The following is a 3716-nucleotide window of genomic DNA, read 5'->3' as shown; positions in this document are numbered from 1 at the left end:
GGGGTCAGGGGGTGTTTGTGCCCCTCCCCAAATCCTCCCAACCCCCTCCCCAAATCCCCCACCTGCCCCTCCCCCAAATCCCCCCCCCAGACCCCTCCCCAAATTCCCCATCTGCCCCTCCCCAACCCCCCTGAGCCCCCTCCCCCAAATTCCGCACCTGCCCCCTCCCCAAATCCCCCCCCCAGACCCCTCCCCAACCCCCCAGACCCCTCCCCAAATTCCCCACCTGCCCCTCCCCAAATCCCCCCCCCCCAGACCCCTCCCCAAATTCCCCACCTGCCCCTCCCCAAATCCCCCCCCCAGACCCCTCCCCAAATTCCGCACCTGCCCCTCCCCCGCCGCTCTCCTTCTCCTCCCGCGGTTCCGGGGACCCCTCGGGGTGGGGGAGGGGCGGCGCCGGCTCCTCCTCCTGCTGGGGGGGGGGTCCCGGGGGGGTCTCGGCGCCGCCGGGGGGGGGGTCCCGGCCCCGCCAGGGGCGGGGGGCGGCGCTCGGGGGGGGCCCCGAATCTCTCGTCCAGGCGCTTGAGCTTCTCGGCGCAGGCGGCGCGGCGCTGCTCGGCCATGCGGCGCTCCTCGGCCTCGCGGCGGCGCCGCGCCCGCGCCACGGCCTGCGACAGCTCGGCGCAGCTCTGCCGGCGGCGGCGGCGCCAGGCCTCGTCCTCATCCTATGGGTGAGATAATGTACCTGTGAGACACCTGGGATACACCTGAGACACCTGTGAGACACCTGGGTACAGCCCTGTGACACCTGACTGACACCTGACTGACACACACTGACACCCGCGCCACGGCCTGCGACAGCTCCGCGCAGCTCTGCCGGCGGCGGCGGCGCCAGGCCTCGTCCTCGTCCTGAACGGGAGATAATGTACCTGTGAGACACCTGTGAGACACCTGGGATACACCTGTGATAGCTGAGAGACACCTGAGAGACACCCGGGTACAGCCCTGTACAGCTACACTACACCCACGGCCTGCGACAGCTCCGCGCAGCTCTGCCGGCGGCGGCGGCGCCAGGCCTCGTCCTTGTCCTGAATGGGTGAGATAATGTACCTGTGAGACAGCTGAGATACCTGGGATACACCTGGGATACACCTGAGATACACCGGACATACACCCGGGTACAGCCCTGTACAGCTACACTACACCCGCGGCCTGCGACAGCTCCGCGCAGCTCTGCCGGCGGCGGCGGCGCCAGGCCTCATCTTCATCCTGAATGGGTGAGATAATGTACCTGTGAGACACCTGAGAGACACCTGGATACAGCCTTGTGACACCTGACTGACACCTGACTGACACACACTGACACCCGCGCCACGGCCTGCGACAGCTCGGCACAGCTCTGCCGGCGGCGGCGGCGCCAGGCCTCGTCCTCGTCCTATGGGTGAGACAATGTACCTGTGAGACACCTGAGATACACCTGAGACACCTGTGAGACACCTGAGACACCTGGGATACACCTGAGATACACCTGAGATACACCTGGAATAGACCTGAGACACCTGTGAGACACCTGAGATACCTGTAGGACACCTGGGAGACACCTGAGTTACACCTGGAATAGACCTGAGATACCTGTGGGACACCTGGGAGACACCTGCACGCAGCTACAAACACGTGTGTGACACACCTGCAACACTGGAACACACCTGCGGTGCACCTGTGTGCGCCTGTGTCACACCTGAACGTACCTGAACACACCTGTGTGCGCCTGTGTCACACCTGAACGCACCTGTGTGCGCCTGTGTCACACCTGAACGTACCTGAACACACCTGTGTGCGCCTGTGTCACACCTGAACGCACCTGTGTGCGCCTGTGTCACACCTGAACGTACCTGAACACACCTGTGTGCGCCTGTGTCACACCTGAACGCACCTGTGTGCGCCTGTGTCACACCTGAACGTACCTGAACACACCTGTGTGCGCCTGTGTCACACCTGAACGCACCTGTGTGCGCCTGTGTCACACCTGAACGTACCTGGACACACCAATGTGCACCTGAGAACACCTGGGGACACCTGTGCACACCTGTACACACCTGGATCACACCTGTGTCACACCTGTACACACCTGGATCACACCCATGTCGCACCTGGATCGCACCTGGATCACACCTGGATCACACCCGTGTTCACACCTGTCCCCCACCCCACTCACCAGAAGCTCGTTGGGCGTGGCCCAGCACACACCTGTACACACCTGTACACACCTGTACACACCTGTACACACCTGTGTCACACCTGTACACACCTATACACACCTGTACACACCTGGATCACACCTGTATCACACCTGGATCACATCTGTACACACCTGGATCACACCTGGATCACACCTGGATCACACCTGTACATACCCATCCCTGCACTCACCGGAAGCTCGTTGGGCGTGGCCCAGCACACGCCTGTACACACCTGTACACACCTGGATCACACCTATACACACCTGTACACACCTGTACACGCCTATATCACACCTGTACACACCTGTATCACACCTGTATCACACCTGTCCACACCTGTACACACCTGTACACACCTGTATCACACCTGTACACACCTGTGTCACACCTGTATCACACCTGTATCACACCTGGATCACACCTGGATCACACCCATGTCCCACCTGTCCCCCTCACTCACCGGAAGCTCGTTGGGCGTGGCCCAGCACTCACCGGAAGCTCGTTGGGCGTGGCCCAGCACACACCTGTACACACCTGTGTCACACCTGTACACACCTGTACACACCTGTACACACCCGGATCACACCTGTACACACCTGGGTCACACCTGTACACACCTGTACACACCTGTATCACACTCGTGTTCACACCTGTCCCAGCACTCACCGGAAGCTCGTTGGGCGTGGCCCAGCACTCACCGGAAGCTCGTTGGGCGTGGCCCAGCTGCCGCGGTTGGGCGGGGGCGGCGGAGGGGGCGGGGCCCGGCTGGGCGGGGCCGGGGTGGGCGGAGCCTCCTTGGGCCCCTCCGGGGGCGCTTTGGGAGGGGGCGGCTCCTCCTTCGCGGGGGGCGGAGCCTCGGCTTTGGGCGGGGCCGGGGGCTCGTTCTCCTTCCTGGGGGGGGGGACACACGGGGGGGTTACGGGGGGAATTTGGGGGAATTTGGGGAGGGGGCTGCCCCATTCGGGGAGGGCCTCACCCCTCATCATCCTCGTCTTCATCCCGCCCGTCCTCCTCGTCGCTGAATTTCAGCTTCTCACTGTAATCGACCTCCTCGTGGGCTCCTGGGGACGGGAAATGTGGGTGGGGGTCCCAGGGACCCCAAAAACCCTCCAGAGACCCCCAGAGACCCCAAAAACCCTCCAGAGACCCCCCCAAACCCCCCAAATCCCCCTGGCACCCCCGAAATCCCCCTGGGACCCCTCCAGGACCCCCCAAATCCCTCCAGGACCTCACAAAAGCCCCTGGGACCACCCCCAAAATCCCCCCCAAATCCCCCTGGGACCACTCCAGGACCCCCTAAACGCCCCAGGACCCCCCAAATCCCCCAAAAATCCCCTCTGAATCCCTTGGGATCCTCCCAGGACCCCCCCAGATCCCCCTGGGACCCCCAAAAGCCCCTCAGGACCCCCCCCAAAATCCTCTCCAAATCCCACTAGGACCCCAAAGCTCCCCAGAAGCCCCCAATCCCCCCAAAAATCTCTTCCAAATCACCCAGGACCTCTCAGGACCCCCCAAATCCCTGTGGGACCCCCCAAA

At 63.2% G+C, this 3716-nt stretch overlaps 1 protein-coding gene across 1 annotated transcript; it reads right to left on the bottom strand.

The window, feature by feature from the left end:
* Positions 1–324: 324 nt before the first annotated feature.
* LOC118701160 (protein PRRC2A-like) lies at positions 325–3241 on the bottom strand (the record flags this gene model as incomplete). Its single annotated transcript, XM_036405798.1, has 3 exons — positions 325–665; positions 2879–3071; positions 3157–3241. Coding segments are annotated over 3 exons (619 nt in total), but the record flags the coding sequence as incomplete, so codon positions are not given.
* Between the last annotated feature and the right edge of the window lie 475 nt (positions 3242–3716).

This window comes from Molothrus ater, unplaced genomic scaffold, assembly GCF_012460135.2.
Source record: "Molothrus ater isolate BHLD 08-10-18 breed brown headed cowbird unplaced genomic scaffold, BPBGC_Mater_1.1 matUn_MA761, whole genome shotgun sequence".
Taxonomy (NCBI): Eukaryota; Metazoa; Chordata; class Aves; order Passeriformes; family Icteridae; genus Molothrus; species Molothrus ater.
The sequence above is the reverse complement of the archived record's forward strand: the minus strand, read 5'-3'. Positions and strand labels throughout refer to the sequence as shown.